Source organism: Apium graveolens, chromosome 9 (assembly GCF_009905375.1).
Source record: "Apium graveolens cultivar Ventura chromosome 9, ASM990537v1, whole genome shotgun sequence".
Taxonomy (NCBI): domain Eukaryota; kingdom Viridiplantae; phylum Streptophyta; class Magnoliopsida; order Apiales; family Apiaceae; genus Apium; species Apium graveolens.
In genome coordinates this window covers 8537067-8559691 of record NC_133655.1, presented here as the reverse complement: position 1 = coordinate 8559691, position 22625 = coordinate 8537067, and the positions used below count along the sequence as shown (strand labels likewise).

The window sequence follows — 22625 nt, the reverse complement described above, 5'->3', positions numbered from 1 at the left end:
GCGAATTTGAAAAGAGGGTTCCAGACCTTGAGGCATATCCTGTGTCCCCCCAGAAATCTGATCCTCCCCTGGAACATTGGGAACCTTCAGATGTTGAAGTGGATTGTGACTAGACAAGGCTTGGTACTCTAACTGAGGCAGAGAAAAATGCCAGAAGGAAAAAAGAAGGTAAGCTAGCCTGTGTAGCTCTTGACTCTACGACAACTGACTGGGAAATCCAATGGCATATGAAGTACTATGACATGGAGGGCATCTGGGCGCGCCCTCTTCGTACAATGAGGCCACACATTTTTAACATTGGGAACCAAAGGATCCCAATGATAGTTCTCACACCAAAACTAATTTCCTTGAGTGTGGGCGCACCCTTACATCCATACATCAAGAAAATTTTGAAGTGGTATGATGTGGCTCCAGTCCAACTATCCCCAAACTCGTACAAGCTAGCTTGGGCTCTGTACATTATGTACCATAACCTGGGATTGGGCGCGCTCTCAATGAAAGAATTTAGCTTTTCCTACAGCATCAGGAAATCCATTCCCGGGTACCACTTCCTGGTTGTCAACAAATGGCTGAACAACAAGGGATTTAATGAAGGTAAGATCAGTCATGAACGAGACTGGAAGGAACCATTTTTCTACATTTATGATGTCAAAAGGACGCGCGCTCATTTTAATCTAGAGCCGAGTAAGCACAATGTCTAGGGCGCGTCTTCTTTCTCAGACCGCGTCTTCCATTTTGTAACCCTTTCTTTCTTTTCTTTTTGTAACCTCCAACTTTCTTCTCTAGATAAAAGGACTCAGAAAGAGCTAACAGGAAGGAAGAAAAAGAGAGCAGTGAAGGTATTGTAATATGCTGAGAAGTATTTCAACCTCAAGGATATGATCACTGAGGAGAACTTGAAGAAAATGGGAGCTTTGTCCCCACGAGTGGGTTCTCTCTGCAAATTTCAAGATTTTCATAATGGGAAGCCCATTCTCACTACCTCTGAGAAATCCAAAAGGCTCCATGCCATAGAAATTATTCAGCCAGACATTAATAAAAAGGTGGACTTAGAGCAAGGTGAGGAATTATTATGTATAGGACGCGTCATGACTCTATGACGTGCCATTTTTATGCTTACCTTTTCCCTTTAACTTAACCCGACTTATAGACGTTCCTCTACATCTGCGCTTTCATCTTGGGCGCACCTTACTCTCAGGGCGCGTCTCTTTATAAAATTATAGGACTGCTATTATCATATTACTTATGTCTTTCCATATATCCAATATGCTCTTAGTTAGGACACGTCATATCTTTAAGGCGCGTCATACTCGCACATGCATTTTCATATCTTTGCATTCATTTTCCTTGACATCTTTTCATGCACTTACATGTCTTTAACTGCATGCATGTAGAATCTTTATATTATAATATGGGCGCGTCCTATTATCTGGACGCGTCTTCTTTATTCAACTAACACCTTTCCATATTCATATCACATATATGGCTTCTCTTCCGAAAGGATTTGCTATTGGACCTTCCAAAAAGCTAAGGGCCAAGAAACAGGCCCCTGCAAAGTCTGATTCAAAGGTTAAAGACCCCACTCCTGCTGTAACTCCTTCTCCTCCACCAAAAATAATTGACACTACTGTGCTTGACATCCTTAAGAAGGAGGAGGACGCGCCCTCAAAGCATCAGAAAGTAGTCCCAGATGATCAATCCTTTGTGCTTCGATATCTGGGCACGTCCTCAGCCGGCGACTTCTCTGAAGACGAAGTTAGAGGCTGGACTTTCAGGACAGAGCAACAGACAGAGGAGGTAATGGTGAGGGCTGCAGTTGAACTTCATTTACACGCCAGGAAAAGTGCTAACATGTCTGCACGACTCAGGGCGCGTCTTGCTGCCACCGACACTGTAAAGAGCCAAGCGGAAGATAAGATAAAATCTCTGGAAAAGTACATTAATCTGCTTGTCCAAGAAAAGGATGCCGTGATCAAGCGCTTGGAGGAGGACAAGATGCGTCTTGAGGCGGAGAAAGCCGTGTTGCAAGGTAATGTCTCCTCTATGGAGAAAATGATGGAGAGTGTTATCACACTAAATTCCACCATGCAGCTAGAGCTTGACACTCTAAACGATGACAGGCTGCATGGGTGGAAAGAGGAGAAAAAGCTAGTCTACCAAAATGGCTTCGCAGCTGGGTTCGAAGAATGGTGCTCTAGGTTTATTGCAAATGACCCAGAGTACTCTTTTTCTAAGTTCGATGCAGATACCCAGATATGGGTCAATGACTTCAGAATCAGGGCTGCGGATTCCATTAAGAGTAAAAGAATTTTTCTAGGCTTGGAGGAAGAAGACGCGTCCCCTGCTCCTACTCCGCTTCAGACTCAACCTCCTCCTGCAGACAACCAAGACAAGCCTCATGATGCGCCTCCTGCCTAGGACGCGTCCTATGTTTATTCATGGAGTTTTTTACCCGAACTATTTAAGGGTGCGGGCCCCTTGAAGCCTTGCAAATTGTAATGATTACTTTTGAACTCGTTTTGTTTGCACGTTTTCATGATATTTCTTTTTAATTTGCCTCTGCATATCTTTTTCTTTATCAACTTTACTCTGTCACAAGTATGGGCGCGTCCTGTACAGAGGACGCGTCACCTTTGAAACATTATTATTCTTTCGACTATCACATATTAAACAGGTGTTATTAAAGGGCGTGTCCTTTCTATTTGGACGCGTCTGGATAGAGTTGTCTGGATAGTGTATTTTTAACGGGCATGATATGATGCTGCATTTGTGCATTTAGATAAAACAGAGTATGTGGGGCGCGTCCTTAGTAAAGATGCGTCTTCCCTTTAATTATATTTTGTCAAAATTAAAGAAACATAAAACTGTCGAAGCATCAACCAAGATAAGTTGGGCGCGTCCTTGGGAATAGTGTGCGTCTTAGTTCCATTTTCACTTGAGTTTTGTTGCCCCTTTTGACAGCCACTACTTCAATTAACATCTGTATAGAACTATCACTCAGGGCGCGCCCTATGGCTAGGACGCGTCATACAACCAAGTAAATCAACAAATAAACTGCCATTTGGAAAATTTTCAAAGTTTTTTATTAATAATGCGCTCAGGTGTCAGAAGTGCACCAGTCCCATGGCTACTATGCTCTGTGGGGAATTTATTCAAAAAAATAACCCTTCAACTAGTTCTAAGGTAAGTAGTACATGCACTACCCCCCTAGGCTAGGAGAAATTTATTTTATTCTAGTCTATGATCTGGGCATAGCCCTAAATATATAATAAAAGAGGTACGTAAGGGGCCAAGGCCGTGCCTTACTGGTAATACTTTCGGAGATGTTCCGCGTTCCACGCTCGCGGAACCAGCTTCCCTTCCATATCTTTAAGGTGATAAGTCCCTTTCCACAAGATGGCCTTTATCTTGTATGGTCCTTCCCAATTAGCTCCAAATACTCCATGTTGGGGGTTCTTCGTGTTGGGCATCACCTTCCTAAGTACCAAATCTCCCACCTTCAGAAATTGTCCCTTTACCTTTTTGTTATAATACCTTGCGGCACATTGCTGATACGCTGCGAGCCTCAGCTGAGAATTTTCCCTTGTTTCTTCCAAGAGATCCAAATGAAGCCTTTGATTAATCTCTGCATCCTCCTCTATGTAACGGTCTCTGCGAAGCGATCTCGAACCAACTTCCATGGAGACCATAGCTTCATATCCGTAAGTAAGAATAAACGGAGTTTCTCCCATAGTAGATCATGGTGTAGTGTTGTATGACCACATCACTTTCGGGTGTTCTTCAGGCCAATTTCCTTTGCGCTATTCCAGCTTGGCTTTGAGGGTATGCTTTATTATTTTATTCACAGCTTCTGTCTGCCCATTGCTTTGAGGATGATAGACCGTCGTAAACTCCTTCTTAATTTTTAAATCCTCATACAGTTGTCGCAACTCCTTGCTGTCAAATTGCTTCCCTTTGTCAGATACAAGCTTGTACGGGATTCCAAACCTGCACACGATGGAGTTGAAGACAAAATCTCTGATTTTCTTTGCCGTGATGGTTGTCAACGGCATAGCCTCCGCCCACTTAGTAAAGTAATCAACTACGACCACCGCATATTTGACATCCCCTCTAGCTTTGGGCAACTCCCCAATAAGATCTATCCCCCACATGGCAAATGGCCACGGGCTTATCATAGACGTCAAGAGCGTTGCTGGCATAGATGAGTAATTCGCAAAACGCTGGCAGCGATCACATGCCCTGACAAAATTTACAGCATCCCCTCTCATTGTTGGCCAATAATATCCTTGGCGCAAAACTTTCATCGCCAATGAGCTACCCCCCGAGTGATTGCCACAGATTCCTTCATGTATTTCCCTCTGGATGTAATTTCCTTCTTCTTTATCAACACATCTAAGCAGCTGTTGATTGAACCCTCTCTTGTATAGAACTTCGTCGTACATCACATATCTTGCAGCCTGATAGCGGAGTCGACGAGCCTTAAACTTATCCTCGGGGAGTATCCCTTTGTGAATGTAGGCGAGAATGGGCATCATCCATGTTTCCTTGGGAGTCCCATCCACTTGCATAACCTCTATCTCTGGGATACTAGGAATCTCCTGGATCTCAAGGGGTATGGATCCTAATAACACAGCCTCTTGTTGCAACCCCATTTTTTCTAGAGCATCCGCGTTACCGTTCTTCTCCCGCGACACACATTCCAACCTAACTTCTTTGAACATTCCAATCAGGCGCTGTGTGCATCTCAAGTATAATTCTGTTCGTGGGCCTCGCACTTGAAATCCCCCGTTCACCTGATTCGCCACCGGCTCTGAGTCACTCATCGCAATTAGGTTTCGCACTCCCATTTCCAAAGAGATCTTTAGGCCATTAATCAACGCTTCATATTCCGCATCATTATTTGTTGCATAAAACTTGAAATGAATTGCGCTCATCAGATGATGGCCTTTTGGAGACACGAGTACTATACCCACACCTGCTCCTCCATTGTTAACTGCCCCATCCACATGTAAGATCCACCAGGGATGTGGAGACTCCTCCATAGGCTCCTCAATATGAGGTGGATATAGTATCACCAAAGCTTTGTCATCAACTTCAGAATCAAATTCCAACAAGAAATCAGCTAAGGCTTGCCCTTTAATCGCTGTTCGGGGCACATATTCCAAATCAAACTGTCCCAACTCCACAGCCCACTTCAGCATTCTTCCCGATGACTCTGGTTTGTGAAGGACTTGCCGTAGCGGGTTTGTCGTACAGACTTATACTCTATGGGCCTGGAAATACGGCCGTAATTTTCTTAATGCAAGAATCAGGGCATAAACCAGCTTCTCCATGCTTGTGTAGCAAGTTTCAGCATCGTGCAACCGCTTGCTCACATAATACACTAGTGACTGCTGCCCATCTCCCTCTCTTACCAGAACTGCGCTGATCGAATACTCAGACATTGCAAGGTACAATATTAGAGATTCCCCGTCCAATGGTTTTGATAACATGGGAGGGTTCCCCAGTTGTTCTTTGATCTTTCTAAAGGCCTCTTCACATTTTGGTGTCCATATGAAGTCCTTCCCCGCCAGCTTAATAGCTTTAAAGAATTCCTTGCATCTATCGGACGACTTGGAAATAAATCGATTTAGCGCGGCAATCCTCCCGGTTAAACTCTGCACCTGTTTTACATTGGTGGGTGACTTCATATCCAACAATGCCTTGATCTTTGCGGGGTTGGCCTCAATTCCCATATGGTTGACGATGAACCCGAGAAATTTGCCCGACTCCACGCCGAACACACACTTTTGTGGGTTCAACTTCATGCGAAACCTCCTTAAAATGTTAAGCATTTTCATCAGGTGCTTGATATGGTCATTTGCCGCCTTGGACTTTACCAGCATATCATCCACATATACCTCCATGGTTCTCCCAATTTGGTTCTTGAACATCATGTTTACCAACCGCTGGTAGGTTACGCCAGCGTTAATCAAACCAAACGGCATTCCTATGTAACAGTATAACCCCTTGTCAGTGATGAAGGATGTATGTTCTTGATCGGAACCATACATCGGAATTTGATTGTAACCAAAGTATCCATAAAACTTAGCAAGGCATGCCCTGCTGTCGTGTCAACCAACTGATCAATTCGTGGGAGCGGGAAGCTATCCTTTGGACAGGCCTTATTGAGATATGTGAAGTCCACACATATCCTCCACTTCCCGTTCAGCTTTTTCACAAGCACTGGATTTGCAAGCCATTCGGGATATAAGGATTCTTTGATTAGTCCCACCTCCAACAACTGGTCTACTTCTTCTTTTAATGTTATCGCTCTTTCCCCGCTCACCGGGTGGCGTTTTTGACGTATGCCCGTATAATTTGGGAAGATATTCAATCGGTGACTCATTAGTCCTGGGTCGTTTCCCACCATGTCTGAATGACTCCATGCGAAGACATCAAGATTTACAATTAAGAAGCGGGTGAGATTTCCCCTCATTTCATCACCTAACTGAGATCCCACTTTCAAAACCTTGTTCGGGTCATCTTTGTCGACCGGAATAGATATTGTGTCCTCGGCCGGTCCCATCTTTTCGGCGGGCATAGGGATCCTGGGATCCAAATCAAAATCAAATTCTCGGGGGTCCTCGACTTCCACTTTTGCATCTGAGGGCGTGTCCTCATGAGTGGGAGCATCTACCTCAGGACAAGGCATAGTTTTGTGCAACGCAGGTGTAGAGGGCGCGTCCTCATTTGGAGGAGCATCAACCTCAATTCCATTTTTACTATTCAAAGGAGCGTCCTTTTTTTGAGGAGCATCCACCTTGAAGTTATTTTCGAGACCTTCCAAAATCTCACTTCTTCCTTCCAATTTTCCCCGTTAACCTCCTTCTGCATGATCTCTTCTGCATGGTTCACCACAACTTCTTCCACGCTACGGATCTTAGAAACATTCCCCAACGTCAAAACAGAGTTCCCGGTGATATGGGTTTCTTCCTCCTCGGGGCCTTCTACAAGATAGTGGGCATGAACCTCTCCACTTGGTTTCGTATGGATGTCCTCCGCACCCTCAAATGGAAGACCCTTTCCCTCGTACCTTCTCCTGTTGAATTCCTTAACGGCCTTGTGATAGCAGTCGCGTGACTCGTATTGTGACCCGCTTAGACTGCCTACTCCGTTAGGTGTCGGGAACTTTATCATCAAGTGATGTATTGAGGTTATCACCCTGAACGCCCGTAACCACGGTCTTCCCACCAACACGTTGTGCGTGGAATCCTGATCACACACTTTGAAATCTATCATTTGAGTGACAGACAAAGCTCCTTCCCCAAGTATAACGGGAAGCCTAACTGAACCCATAACCCTTACTACTTCTCCAGTAAAGCCATAGATGTATGCATCTTCAAAATACATGTCGTTGTCCGGGAAACCCAATTTTTTGTACGTGCTGTAATACAAGATGTTCGCAGAGCTTCCATTGACCAAGAAGACCCGATGCACGTTCATTGCTCCGATAAGTATAGTTATTACCATCACATCGTTGTGGGGATGATGTACCCATCTTGACTCTCTCTCCCTGAACGTAATATCAGCTGACTCCCCTTTGAATATTTTTGGAGGTCTATCTTCCAAACTATGAATGTTGGTGAGCGGCGGATGCCGTGCCTCTCTCACATTTCTTTTCAATGCTCGATTACTATAACCAACAAAAGGGTGTCCTTCAAAAATTGCCCTGATACTACCAGCCCTCTGAAACTTGACTTCCGCTATTTTTTCAACATCTTCCACCCGCGGGGGCTTTCTTTCATCCTTACCCTTGTCATCGCTTCCCCTGCGTCGTTTCACCTTGTCAATCCATTCTCCCAGGTACCTAGCCTTGATCAATTCCTCAATTTCATCTTTTAGGTGACGACACTCGTGGGTGTCATGGCCGGTAGACTCATGGTAATCACAATACTTCTTCTTGTCTCTACTCTGCCATGAAGTTAGACGGTCTGGTTTCTTGAAAATTCCTCTATCCTTATTTACCTCGAAGATATGATCAATGGATGCTGCCAGTGGGGTATAATTGCCGACCCTTCTCTCATAGTTCGATGGCGTGCTCCATTCTCTCCGCATGTTCACGGTGTTCACCCTATTAGGGCTTCTGCCATTCCGCCGATAATCTGGGCTCAAGGATCTATCTCTTCTCTTGGCTCACCCCTAGGAGTTATGGGTGTTGTCATTCTTTTTTGTTTCTGCAAGCGACTGCTCAATCGCTTTGAATGATTCTGCCTGCGCAAGCACATCAGCTAACGACACAGGGTCTTTCCCTTGCAGGTACTTCTAGAAATCTTTTCCCACACACAGTCCAGCTATAAGAAGTATTTTCAGTGTTTCATCAGTTGCGCCCCTTACCAAAGTGGATTCTGCATTGAACCTTTTGAAGTATGAGGTCAAACTTTCTCCTTCCTTCTGTTTCACATTAGCCAGTATGGTAACTGGTGGTGTGTACTTCATTGCAGCTTGGAATTGAGTTAAAAACAACGTTTTCATCTGTTCCCAGGATGTGATCACACCTGAACCAAGTTTCTGGAACCACTACTGAGTGCCTTCTCTAAAAGTGGCCGCCAGGAGACGACATCGAGCCAAATCAGGTACTTGATATACATCCATCTCAATGTTGAAACACCCCAGGAATTCCACAGGGTCAGAGTTCCCATGAAAACGCAAGTCATTGGTTGTGTTCCTGTATCCTTCCTGCAGTTGCGCCTCCCTCACAACATCAGCCAAAGGAGAAGGAGCTTGTGTAGTTGCCGATAGTCTTCCTCCTTCAAGATGGTTGAGTAACCTCTTGAGATCGTTCACATTAAACGTCCCTACTTCGGGAATGGTTTGAACATTAGGCTGTTGGGGTTGCTCCGCGACTTGTTGTGGTTCCCCTTGATTACCCCCCGGGTGTAGCGGTGGATCTCGCCGCCCCTCGCCCTGAGGCTGCGGCTGTGGCATATTACCATCTCGATTTTGAACATTTTCCCGCACGCGAGGTTCCTCTTGACCATGTTACGGAATTTCATCACTATTTTGCACTCTTACCTGAGTTCTCCCGCCGTCCTGGTCATGAGGACGCGCCCTGGTCCAATTACCCTAGCACTGTGGGAAGCTACGGGAATAACGACAAGAGCTTCTTCAATGGAGGGTGCGCCATCTCTCCTACCATTATAGGGTGTTTTTCCATATTGGTATCCCATCCTTCCTCGTCCATTCCTCTAATATCCCCGGTAGAACTTCCAGGGCCTTACTCGCGGAGGGGCACGCTCGTGCTCGTGGTGCCGCCCCCTGTCATCCCTTTGGAATGTAGGGGGCACACGCGTTGTATCACGGGGCCTCGCTTCTCCAGCGTTTCCTTCATTTTGCCATTCTACCAGCAGCATCCTCAAATCATCATCCTCCAACCTTATGCCAAGCCTTCTTTTCAGGGTTGAGAAATCCCTTCCTTCCTCATATTGATTCTGAGTGTTCTCCGCACGACGACGCTCGTCCATCGTATGCCCAGACCTATGTGGGTGTGGCACCACCTGGTTACCAAGGCGAGGCCTTTCCCTACCATCAGTATCCTCATCGACAAGCTCCACAATACGTTCTACATCATCAGAATATTCTAAGCGCCGCGGAGTGATTCGCGGGTTATCTCCGCTACCCTGGGTATCTCCTTCAACTACTGCGCTTTCCCCACGACGTGGCCGTGACGGGGAAAACGCCGACCTCTCCTCGTTCTCTGACGCTCCACCGTATTTAGTCTTGAGTGAAAACTATTAAGAGTATCCCCCATGCGGTACAATTGTTCCAAGATATCAGCGTTGCTGATAAGAACCGGGGGTGTCCCCCCACATCCGGAGCTCTCGGTGGATCTGCGATGTTTCTGGGAACGTATGGTTCAGGGCGGGTGTAGCCCCCCGCCTTCTCCTTCAGATCTGCTATCACTTCCATCATAAGAACTTCCATTACAATTGCATGACATCTTTTCCTCCTAAGATTACGATCTTAATTAGCACCCCTCCTTCTAGCGCCAATTTGTTGACCAAGGAATCTGGTAACAACAAAGATTGAGGTTTCTCGCCAGAATTAAGATCTATGACGATGGTTCTTCTCCAGAAAATCAAGCGGTGTGTGGTGGTTTGTGGTTGTTTTAGGCTGAGTTTGATCAGAGTAAGTGGTGGCTCTCTTATCAGCTCTTAACTTCTTACCCTCTCAATCTGCCTACGTACCATTTATATAGGGATCAAGCCTGACGTAGTTCTTGTGGAACAAGAAATCTAATGGGCTTAGACTTTTTATTCCTAGGCCCGGTAGAAGCCCATCCAAAGTCCGTCTTCTGCTAGCTTTAGGAATGTCCAACTATGAGGCCCAACCGTGAAGGCCCAAGGCTCGTCCGTAATCGCGGGACTTCACGGATAGTGCATCTCCCTGCGCAAGGATAACACTCCGCTACAGCTATTTCCCTTGATTTACGGACGCAGGTATAGCCACGGTTCACCCCAAGTGCCGGACACATCCCTGTCCCCCGAATGAGAATAACCCACCAGATAACAGGACAGGTGATCCCAAGCTCTTGGGTGCAAAGTGCAGGGTGACTCCAAAGTTCTCCAACGAGGACACCCGTTGAATACAAGAACAGAGTTCTCAAAGCACACACCAATGTTAACCTCGCATCCCCAACGAGGACACCCGCTAAATACAGGAGGAGGCCTTCAATCATCAGGCATACCCCTGGAGACCCTCAAGCTTTTCACGGACATCCCCCTCCTTGACCGTCTCAAGGAGGGAATTCTTCAAAGAGTATCTGCAATAAATACATTAGTAAAAATAATCTCTACTGCTCCTCTCCATGCAAGCTTTATCCTAAAGTCACCATTGAGAATATATAGACCAGGCACAGGACGCGTCCTAAGACCATGGGCGCGTCCTCACCTTCATGAAACCTGCATATCCTCCTCAAAAAACCCTGGTGCACAACATTCCACTACACAGGGCGCGTCCTAGGCAAGACAGGCGCGTCCTCTAGCTGTTATTGCCATAAAACCACAATTATCAAGTACTTTCACCAAGACTAACGCGTCTACCATGATTGGGCGCGTCCTTCCCTAATCATGCGCTCCCAAGCTTCACCATTACTAGACCACTAAACATCTCCTCAAAGGTAGGCGCGTCTAACATTCCTGGACGCGTCCTAACCATCCACGATGTAATACCAGTTTTGACTGTACTTAATCCGCATTCGACCCGAGTCAATCCAATGCCAAATTTTGGGTATAACAGTTCCTGTAGCCATCTTCTCTAATAACCAGTCAGGCGTGCTTTCCACCTCTTGCATTTCATAGTATAAACCAGCACTCTGCCAACATTCTTTAGCAAATGAGCAATCAAATAAAAGATAATAGTGTTGTCTATTCCTCGACTTTGAAGCCTATTCCTTACAAGTATACTATTATTACAGAACCTCCGAATGAAAGTTCTAGTTTTATACGGTACCTGTAGTTTCCATAATAAGTTCCAACTTCTTGTATTTAAACTGGACGATGCAGCATTGTTCTGTGATAGCCAAAATTGGTAACCAGATTTCACAGTATACATACCTGTATTTGAGTTATGCCAAGCAACTTTATCTTTAACAGCTTTCTGATGAATTCTTGTCTATAGGACATGTTGAACATCATCAGTGTGAAAGTCTTGTACTACCTTATGCACATCCCATTCTTTTGTACCAGGATGGAAGTAGTTATTCACAGTCTCATGTCTGATTACGTTCAGAGGTCGATCCTCTACACAAAAATCTGGTTTGCCTTTTAACCAAGGATCTGGAAATGCTATAATATATTTACCATCCCTAATTATCCATCTAAACCCCTTCTTTAGTTCGTCCTTCACTTCCCAAATACCAAACCAAGTAAAACTGGAACCATTACCGTTTGCTGCCTGTAAAATATGTTTGTCTTGAAAGTACCTTGCTCGAAACAATCAAGCCACTAAAGAATTTGGGTGGACATAAATTCCAGATGTGTTTGCCTAATAGAGCTACATTGAACCCATGCAGATCACGAAATCCAAGACCCCCATTACACTTAGCAGTCACCATTTTGCTCCATGAATGCCATTTCAAACCTTTACTGCTGTTACCATTTGACCCCCACCAGTAACTATCCATTATCTTCTCCATTTCTGAGCATAAAGATTTCGGTAACATGAAACATGACATACTAAAAGCTGGGATTGATTGAGCAACATTTTTCACCATGACCGTTTTACCCGCCTTTGACATATTTTTGTGTTGCCAATCCTGGACTTTACGCCATACTCGTTCTTTGATAAAGTTAAACGCAACTTTTTTGGATCTTCCAATGAGAGATGGCAACCCCAAGTATTTCCCACCTTCAATAGTATTAGTAACCTCTAGGATAAACATTATTTCCACATGTTTGTCCTTCCTTATATTTGCTGAGAAAAAATCCCAAACTTCCGATAATTAACTGCCTGACCAGATTCCAATTCATACTTTTTCAAGATGACTTTCACTGTTGCTGTTTCCTGAACTGATGCTTTGAAAAACAAGAAGCTGTCGTCTGCAAAAAGTAAGTGAGTGACACTGGGGGTAGCTGAATTTACTTGACAACCTGTGATTTCTCTCACTCCTTATGTTATGGTCAACTTATGCGATAATTCCTCCACACAAAATAGAAAAAGGTAAGGAGAAAGAGGATTTCCTTGCCTTAATCCTCGTTTTGGAAAAATTAGACCTACTTATTTCCCATTAAAATTAATCATGTAGCTCACTATTGAAACGCACATCATTATCCATATCACCCACTGCTCATTGAATCCCAGGACTATCATACGTTTCTTAAGGAATTTCTAGTCAACTCTATCGTACGCTTTGAAGATATCTAGCTTCAATACCACCTCACCTTCCTGCCCTTCATTCTTCCTTTTCATGAAATGTAAGAGCTCGAATGCCACAAAAAAATTGTCTGATATATTTTATCCCGGGATAAAAGCAAATTGATGCTCTGAAATTATTTCTGGGAGAATCTTCTTGAGTCTATTAGCCAATACTTTGGAAATATTTTGTAAAGAACACTACAGAGAGCTATTGGGCATAACTCTATCATACGTTCCACACTCTTTTTTTTGGAATGAGGACTAAATTTGTGTCATTCAGTGAAGGGGAAATTTCCCATCCATTAGCCATTTATTACAGCTGTTAAAGATTTCTTTACCCAACAGATTCCAAAAGTGGTTGAAGAAGGCTGGGCTAAAACCATCTGGTCCAGCCGATTTATCAGGATGCATTTGCTTTACTGCTTTCGTGAATTCTTCAAAAGTTAAGGTAGATGTAAGCCTCTCATTTTGAGTATGGGTAATGAATCTCCTCACGTGTTCATCCTCCTGCACCTCTGCATTTGAGTTACCAACAAAAATATTTTTAAAGTACTCGACTGCTACCCTGCTCATCGCCACATGGTTGTCTACAGTTTCCCCTCTTTCATTGATTAACAGATGTACATGATTTATTTTCTTCCTTTTCGATGATGTTGCATAAAAGAATTTGGAGTTTGTATCACCCTCAGTTCAGTGGCGAATCTAATAAAAAAAATTCGCTCAGCGATTTTTTTTCCCACAGTAAACGGTGTTTAAAAATTTCTCATTCAACCAATTAATTACCGATTAATCTCCTACAAAGTACTCGACCAATTTGATTTTTGAAATTCGATTATCCTTACAAATTTTCCTTTATTGCAGTATATATAATTATTTATTCAAACTAAAATAATATATTAATTTAAATATAAACAACCATAGAAATTATGATATAATAAGTATATATTTGTTAATAAAAAAATAAATAATCATAATAATATATCTCATATACTTAGAGCAAGTCCAACAAGGTCCTACTAGATGCCTTATAAATATAATAAAATATAATGTCCTAGTGATTTAAGACAAAATTTTTGCATATTAACTCCAACAATATGCCTTATAATGGTGCCCTATTATTAGTATAATATTATATTTGAATTATAATTGGAGGGAAAGAAAATATGAGAGATAAGAGATGTGTAAAAAAAGGGAAATAAATTTTTTATTGATATAAATTAAATAGGGCATGCCTAGTGATGCCTTAAAAATGAGGCATTTGATAAATGTCCTGGTATTTTAAGGCACCACTAGGACATTGTTGGAGCACTCATTTAAACAAAATACCTTAAATTCTAGTTTAGGATATGAGTTTAGGGCACTTTTTGACTTGTTCTTACGATTCTTCTGCACGTATAATCAAACACTTAGAGTTCATTGTGCTACCAAACTATCTTGTTGGGGGTTGTGGTGATTGGTAAACCCATCATATCTTCTCCCCATTCAACAAATTGCTGCAAGTAGACTCTCTAAATACTACTCTTCAATTTTCAACTCAAAAATTTTACCCAGCGATTTAAAAAATTCTTATTCTGATTCTACGTTTTCACCTAGCGGGAGCTGGGTGCGCTAACCTTTAGGTTCTCCTCTGCCTCAGTTAACCAGTGAGCTTTGGCTCGCTGTTTCCAGTAGACTTCCTTCTGGTACTAAAGCTCTTCCAACTTATTCTTTTCTCCAAAGTATCTTTGAATCCCAATATCATCACTTCTGCTCTTCAAAGTGTCAAGGACCTCCTTCAATTTTTTTATTTTATCTCTGAATTTGTGGAAGAAATTCCTTTCCTATTTTGCCATGAATAGATAATCATCCTCCTCTACCACCTCAGTTGACTACATATGAGTTCTCAAACCCAAGTTTGTTCGCAATCTCAAATATATTGCACGAGGTGACCCCAGTTCCTGGCAATTCCAGCTTAACGCTGTGCTCCCAAATTTTTTATGAAAGAAGAGAACGGAATAGAAGAGAAAGGAAAAGAAGAGAATTAAAAAGTTTCTTTAAGATGTTCCCGAATTTTTTTTAAAAATATTGATTTGGAGGGAAATATATTGAAAAGGATGTCAGAGCTTCTCCCCAAATCATCCCATTTTTGAGAAGAAACTTTTGGGTGGAAAATTTTGAAAATTTTCTCTCTCATTCTTTTATCTTCTCTCCTAAAAAAACTCGGGAGCACGACTATGAAGGAAAATTATAAAAGTTTCTTTTCCGTTCTTTTCTTTTCTCTCCTGATTTGAACTCGGGAGCACAACATAAGAGATTCATAATGACTGGATAGCTTACACTGTAAGCTTAACCAATATTGTATTTTTAGTAGCTACATAATCCGTTTCAGAAAATACAGTGACATGTTTAGACTTGTCTCCCTTCATAGACTCTATAGATTGAAGGACTCTTTCTACGTCCATTGTACTTCTAGACGTTGATCCACTTCTCCAGCACTTTCTGTCCTCTATTTCAAGCCCAACATCCTTATCCTCACCCAGCCCATCAGGTAGGTCTAAATAAGTAGATTACTCAATCCTAGGCCTATCATATAATCTGTTATCAATCATAATGAGTTTGTTTTTATTTTCCCCATTATCAGCCCTATAATTACTCCCCCCTACTGGCACCTTATCTTTCCTTCCTTGATTTTCGACCAAAACAAGTGGAATATTATTTGCCCTCCCAATTTTTGTTGTCCATTCCGCAACTCCTTCTTCTCGCAACCACTTACTTCCAATTTGCCCTATTCCCCACCGTGTCGGATCTCTTAACCAGGCTCCCCAGTCCTTAGCTCCCCCATCACCTCTATTATCAATAGACTTTCTGCAGAACCTTTCTATATGGGTTACTAATCCACAAGCAAAGCAGAAATCTCCTAGCTTCTCGTATTTGCATGTCACCGCGAATTCAGAATCGTTCTTTCTTTTTAATTTTTCTTTCTTTTTAAAGGTCTTCTCACGTTCAGACAAATTTTTATCCTCTTACATTTCCTCCAAATGCTACTATATTTTTAGGATCATATGCAACGAATGTACCAAAGAAATTACCTAACTGATGCCCCACTGCTTCAGACATGATACCGTTTGGAGGTCATGGATTTGAATCCATATATTCAAGCACCATAAAGAAACTTTCATAGGTTCTTCTTCAGGGGGTATTTCTTCCAACATCAACATTGTATTATCAAAGTTCCAAGGGCCTCCATTCATTACCCAGTTTTTGTCTTCTCTGTGAAAAAACTGAAACAAATAGATTTGTGTTTCTAGTTTTTTAATGTTAATTCCGTAGGTTTCCACACATCTGTGATCTTTGTTTTCATGAATTTATTGTTTATGTTTTTCTCCGTTTAGAATCTGCCTACCAGATAGAGTTCATACCTATTGATCTCTTCTTCCACATCCCCTTCAAAGATCAAATCCTCATTTTCTTCATCATCTATATTAAGATTTTCCATATGTTCTTCTATATTTTGATATCGAGCCATCTTAGCACTCACACGTTCTGGTATGCAGGAACAGAGAGAATATCAACCTCTCAAATAGGAGAGAAAACTTTTTAAGAGATTTTATAAAAAAAATTAAATAAAAAATTAAAACTCACGATAAATTAAAATGGGAAAAAATCTATAAAAACACACGACAATTATATGAGTTCTTGGTTGGCAATTTGATCCATCTGTGATCTTATAAAAAATAAAGGTATTGGAAATCTTTTGGATAATTTAGATTCCATAAATACAAGAAGCTAGTTATATGTATGTATGTATGGTTTCGTATAATAAGATTAGCTTATTTGGACTCCACATGAGATTCCACGTAATAAAAGTCTGTCCACCTGTAAATGGTACTCCCTCCATCCCATTTTACTTGTCACATTTTCTTTTATATAAGTCAAATTGACCAATCTTTGACCAAAGATTAAACATTACTCTTATATTATTTTAAAAAACTAAAAGTATTATATTAAAATAGATTAAATCTACTTTCCGATGATGTAATTTTTCATTTTGTTCAATTATGAAATATTAATAAATTCCGGTCAAATTTTAGTCAATTTGACCGGGTCAAAGTCAAATGTGACAAGTAAAATGGATTAGAGGGAGTAATAATGATAAAACAAGTCAACAAGCCATTACTAACAGTCAACTTCCTTGACTAACGATGTTGTCATTACTCTCAACTATAGTAGTGCAAATGAGACCCCGATAACTAGTGTGAGTTTTTTGAGATGTGTTTAGTTCTAAGGAATAAATTTTGCAAGGAATAGATAGAAGGTGAGAATGAAATGGAGGGAGTTGTTTGGTTACTACAAATAATTTGGTGCCCTGAGTATCCTTTCGATACTATGAAAAAAAGCATGGATTCTTGGGAAATCATTGGCAGTGCTTTCGGAATGACACATGTCATCTAGGGAAATCTCGTTCTGGGCTGCATGTATTTGATTTGATTGTGAGGCTGTTTCCGTTTGTTTATTCTTAGTACCATAACCATATATTGACATGACACATGTATTTGCATGTATTTAATTTCTGAACGAATCAATTTCGTATCAGATTCACTTTAGGTTTTAAATATTTGCATACAATTCAGATCGGATCGGAATTTGATTCGATACATGTTTAACTTGAATAAAAAACCAGTTAAAATTCGGATTAGATCGGGTGAAATTTGATTTAAATTACACTAGACTTGTATCTTTTCAGATCATTACTTGATATTTTTTAACCAGTGAGAAATTATAAAATATCTAATAAATATAAAAGTTCTAAAATAAAAATTGTATAAAATTTGATTATAGTGCTTAATATATTTTGTTACAAAACATTATTTTAAAAAATTTGCCTAAGAATGGATAATTTATTAACTTCAAGTTAAAAGTGGGTGATTGTATATGAAAGACGAGTAATGACTCGTTAAAATTATAATAATTAAACTAAAATACATTTCATTATTTTTGAAACTAAGATACATATCTAATTTGTATTTCGAGTCATATTCAATTTTGCTAATTTAATTTCGGTTTTAATCTATTTTCAGTGATACCTGGATCAAGTGTTTCTGATTATGTTTTGTTAGAGTTGTTCATGAACCGAGCCGAGCTGAGTTGTGATCGAACCGAACTGAACTTTAATTTTTTCTGATGAACCGAGTCCAGCCGAGCCGAGCTTTCTTAACGAATAAAAAACTGTGTCCGAGCTCGTTCTCGTTAACTAACGAGCCGAACATGAGCTTTTATCAAACATAAACGAGTCATGTCGAATCGAGCCGAACACAAGCCGAGCACAAGCTTTTTCCATCAAAACAAGCCGATCCGAGCTAAAGTAAAAAATTCTAGTTAAACCATCGATCGACTGTTAAAATATCAAACCAAACATATTTATTTTTTTCTATTTTTTATCACTAAAATATATAGATCTCAACATTCGTATGGTTGGATCATTCATATATATTCTTAAAAAAATCGAAACATTAATATGAGGCTAAACACTAGTTAGAAGTATTATTCAAACAATTGGTTGATTGTTATAATAACAAACAAAATAATTTGTTTTATGGAAATTTTGTCTTATCACTAAAATATATAGATCTTAACATCCGTACGGTTGGATCAATTATAATATTTTTTAAAAATTGAAACATCAACAAAAAACTAGCACTAGTAAGAAGTACTTGTCCAACTACTGGTTAACTGGTAAATAGCAAATTAAATAAATTATTTTCTATGAAAATTTTGTCATATCACTAAAATATATAGATCTTGAAATCCGTATGGTTGGATCATTCATAAACATTTTTTAAAAAATCTAAACATCAATATGGAACTAAACACTAGAAAGAAATACTTGTCAAACTACTAGCTGACTGCTAAATAGAAAATGAAATACATTATTTTTCTAAAATTTTTATCATATTACTAAAATACGTAGATCTTGACATCATTATGGTTGGATCATTCATAAATATTTTTAAAAAAAATCGAAACATCAATATGTGACTGAACACTAGTTAGAAGTACTATTCAAACCTTTGGTTGATTATTAAAATAACAAACAAAATAAATTTATTATTTTTAAATTCTTTTATTTTATCACTAAAATATATAGATCTTCACATCCGTACAGTTGGATAATTCATAAATATGTTTAAAAAAATAAAACATCAATATGAAACTAAACACTAGTAAGAAGTACAAGTCAAACGAATGTTAAAATAGAAAATCAAATACATTAATTTTTTTCTAAAAGTTTTATTATATCACTATAATATATAAATTTTGACATCTGTATGATTGGATCATTCATATATATTTTTTTAAAAAAATAAAAATCAATATTGGACTAAACACTAGTTAGAAGTACTATTCAAACCATTGGTTGATTGTTAAAATAACAACCAAAACAAATTTTATTTTTTTCTAAAACTTGTGTTATTCACTGAAATATATTGACCTTGACATCCTTACAGTTAGATCATTCATAAATATTTTTTTAAAAAAATTGAAACATCAATATGGGACTAGACACTTGTAAAAGTACTAGTCAAACTACTAGTTGGTTAATTGTTAAAATAACAAACCAAATGTATTTTCTAAAACTTCTATTATATCACTCAAATATATAGATATTGACATCCGTACAGTTGGATCATTCATAACTAGTTTAAAAAAAATCAAAATACCAATCTAGGAATAAATACTAGTTATAAGTAATAGTCAAATCACTCGTGATTTATTAAAATTTCAAATTTAAATAAATTTAGTTTTATCCGGAACTTTTTTCATATTACTAAAATATATATCTTGACATTCATACGATATAATGATTGGGAAATATTAATAAAAATCTGAAAAATATTCATAATAATCCAATATATAAAATATATTACTTTTAATTTATTTTAGCTGAACCAAGCCGAGCCGAGCCAAGCCGAGCTCGAGCCGAGCCAAGCAGAGCTCGAGCCGAACATGCCAAAAGCTTGGTTCGAGCTGATTTTCTTAACGAACAAATTTGTGTGTTCGAGCACGAGCTCGAAACCTTAATGAACCGAGCCCTTAATGAGTCGAGCTCGAGCTTGTTCGCGAACAGCTCAGTTCGCGTACAACTCTATTTTTTGTTAAATTTTCGATTTGGGTACTTTTTAGATGGGATCAAATTGAAATTCAGATAAATATCGAATTACTAAATTCGTTAAATTTGAATCTCGATTGTACAAATTTCGATTCGATCTTCGAATCATTAACCAGTTTGACAGGTCTAGGTATACTCCCTTTCTTGGGTTAAAGGTTGTTTTAATATTTCCATAAAAGAGTAAACTACAGAATGTGTACCTCAACTAATAATTTTCTGCAGATTATGCGGCTGTACTACTGGAAATGCAACTTATGTGGTTGGACTACCAGAATGGCTGCAGAAGAGGGGCTCCCATTAGTTGCCCACTAACGAACGTTAACGTGCTTGTTTTGTACACAAAAGGGCATTGCCCTTGTGTTTTCCCTCTACTCTTCTTTTCACTTCCCTCTTTTTTTTCCTCCCTTTCTTCTTCCGTCTTTCAGTAAGAAAGTGTGCAATGGCTGGTGAAGAAGACATACTAGACCTACTCCGCGATTATGATAGAATGAGTGTGGTGAAGACGCGTTGATAGGGGGAGAACACAGGTCGGAGGTTTCGAGAATATGGGCATGAATCATGTAGGTTCTTGAAGTGGCTTGATCCACCACTTGGCGCTCATGCTGCAACTACTATTGAAGAGTTGCAAGAGCGTAATTCAAGCAAAATTTGGTCGTTGAGGCATAAGATGGACAGATTGTGTACAAGCCGTGAAATTGAGAAGAATAAATTATAAACGAAGCAAGGCTTCATGGTGGTTGCAATGTTCAATGTCTTTGTTGTGATATTGAGTAGTGCTCTCATCTCTGTTATGCCTGACAATGTTGAAGAATACGACTCCGATGATAGTGTTTCAATCATTTGGTTTTAATTTCATGATATGTATTTTGTTTTGCTTAGTCATTGACATCAATCTTGTTTAGTTTGATGTATGTATGTATCATGTAATGTTGTAATGTTTTAGTTCAATGTTCTAATGTCTGTTTTGTGTTATTGATTTCAATTACGTCAACTGGATATAGACAAAATGATTAAAAACCAAACAAATTATCATTTCATTTCATGGGATGATAGGCATACAAATTTTATTTAGATAAATAAATATAGATAAATTAACATTGAAAAAGACAAGGCATTCCTTGTCTTAGTTGATTAAACGAGATGGCGGATGGCTACCTGTGGTGTGGTCATCTCGATAACTCCCCCATCAGCTGTGAGGAAGTGAGTTTCCATGGCATTTGCACCATGATTGGCATCTGAATGGGTATGATGGAGCTCCACATGAGTCTAGTTCTCCTTAAGAAGCATGGATATCATGTCCACCAAGCCATCCATAACATAATCAAGATCAGGGTTGTTAATTTTTTAGAGTGCACCCCTACTCTCGCTGAAAAGAACCACACTCAACTTCTCACTTTCCCATGCAATCTTCAGGTCATAGTATATGGCCCAAAGCTTAGTAATCTGTTAGGGAAAAAACACGCGCTGAATTACACGCAAGTATACGCATTCGCAAGTAGTATAAGACATAAATCAGATTTGTTCCCACAGAGACTGGTTTAGGTTAAGTTCAATTTATGCACCTATGTAACAATGTATGGTTATCGCTCAATGCTAAGACAAATAACAAATTGGGTTTGTTTTAACTATATTTAAATAAGAAATTATACTAAAGAACATAAATTAAAAGAATAAAAAGGATTGAATACTATATGACACAAACATGGGATTCTAACTTCATTAAATATTTCATTCAATAGCCTTTTCATTTTTAACCTTAGCATGTAATGGTAGTGACACTAATCTGATAACACGAAACTAGTAAACGCCAACTTTCATTGTACGAATACCCTACTACCAAGCATCCACAAAAGAGATAGAAGTTGAATAGACACCAATTATGCTTAGTCCTTATATGTCTATAAGAATTGAAAACATAACCGTTTAATGCGCAAGTTATCTATCGTGATTACATAGGGAAAGTAAGATGGTTAAAATTACCTACGAGTCATGCATAATAATAAAATATGAACCTATGCTAGCATGGCAAGTTCTAAACCTCTATATTCACCGTCGCTTCAATAGAGATTAACACGCTATCTTATATGTTAGCTACGCACAGAAGACGAATAAGCACAACCAATACTAGGTTATCATACAATCACCACACACTAAGGTATCGAAACAATTTAACTAAAGAAATCCTTAAAAAAATCCGTTAGAACCCCACGATAACAATTAGTTCATAATCGAACTCATCATCACCATGGGTTGCAATGAAAGCATGATAATAAACAATATAAGAGTACTAAGGTTCAAGAACAAATCGAAAACAAGCATCCAAGTATCAACTATATTGAAGAAAACAAAAGTCTTCTTCTCCGTAGCCTTCTCGTACTCTCTAGGTCTTCTTATTGCTCTCCCAGGTCTCCTTCTTGTTAAAAACGTCTTTTTATTGGTATATATAGGCTCCAGGATGACCAGGACCCTCAAAATCTTCAATTTCGACTAAAATCAGGATTCTGGGGCAGAAACCGGGCGCGGGCGCGCTGTTTTCGGCCGCGGCCGCACTGGAATAGTGTTTTCAGCAGCCTGGGCACGCTGG

General features: G+C 39.8%; 2 protein-coding genes across 2 annotated transcripts; both read right to left on the bottom strand.

Moving 5' to 3' along the window:
• Positions 1–3302: 3302 nt before the first annotated feature.
• Positions 3303–3731, bottom strand: LOC141684980 (uncharacterized). Its single transcript, XM_074490109.1, has one exon. The coding sequence runs from the start codon at positions 3729–3731 to the stop codon at positions 3303–3305; it is 429 nt and encodes a 142-aa protein (XP_074346210.1).
• Positions 3732–3800: 69 nt separating this feature from the next.
• Positions 3801–5201, bottom strand: LOC141684979 (uncharacterized). The gene has a single exon (XM_074490108.1). The coding sequence runs from the start codon at positions 5199–5201 to the stop codon at positions 3801–3803; it is 1401 nt and encodes a 466-aa protein (XP_074346209.1).
• Positions 5202–22625: the final 17424 nt, after the last annotated feature.